General features: G+C 67.7%; 1 protein-coding gene across 1 annotated transcript in view; it reads right to left on the reverse strand.

The window, feature by feature from the left end:
• Positions 1 to 266, reverse strand: part of ELL (elongation factor RNA polymerase II) — an 86,890-nt gene extending 86,624 nt beyond the window's left edge. Inside the window, exon 1 of the mRNA XM_011925802.1 lies at positions 59 to 266. Within this exon, the coding sequence (XP_011781192.1) occupies positions 59 to 193 (135 nt within the window). The 5' untranslated portion in view covers positions 194 to 266. The remainder of the gene's footprint in view (positions 1 to 58) is intronic.
• Positions 267 to 555: the final 289 nt, after the last annotated feature.

Consider the following 555-nt stretch of genomic DNA (forward strand, 5'->3'; position numbering starts at 1 on the left):
CGAGGCCGGCCCTCGCCCCGACGTTCCCCACTGGCGCGCCGGGCGCCATGCCACTCACCTGTCTGGCGCGGTAGCTCTCAAAGGCCCTCAGGGCACTGTCGGTGAGCTTCACGTGGAACACCGACACCTTGCTGCCGTCGCTAACCCGCCCGCACGACAGCCCATAGCTCCTAGCCTCCTTCAGCGCCGCCATCTTGCGACCATCTCTCCCCCGCGCCCCCTTCCCGGCTCCAGCGCCGCCGCGCCGGCCACGCCCCGCCCCGCCGCCCGCTGACGTGCTGCATTATTCATGAGACGCGGCTGGCCACGCCCCCCAAGTCCCGCGAAGCCAACAGTCGCCGCCGTACCGCCAGGCAGCGTACTGCATTATTCAGGAGACGCGCCTGGCCACGCCCCCTACGGGCCCCACAAGGCCCACAGTCAACGCCCCAAGTTGTTGCAAATTCATAAGGCACTGATGGCCCCGCCTCTTCAGGCCCTAGAGGCGGCCACTTCCGTGAACGAACTCCGCCTCAACACGCGCACCCCTCCAGGCCCCACCTCCATAGTATTATA

Source organism: Colobus angolensis, unplaced genomic scaffold (genome assembly GCF_000951035.1).
Source record: "Colobus angolensis palliatus isolate OR3802 unplaced genomic scaffold, Cang.pa_1.0 Scaffold66, whole genome shotgun sequence".
Taxonomy (NCBI): domain Eukaryota; kingdom Metazoa; phylum Chordata; class Mammalia; order Primates; family Cercopithecidae; genus Colobus; species Colobus angolensis.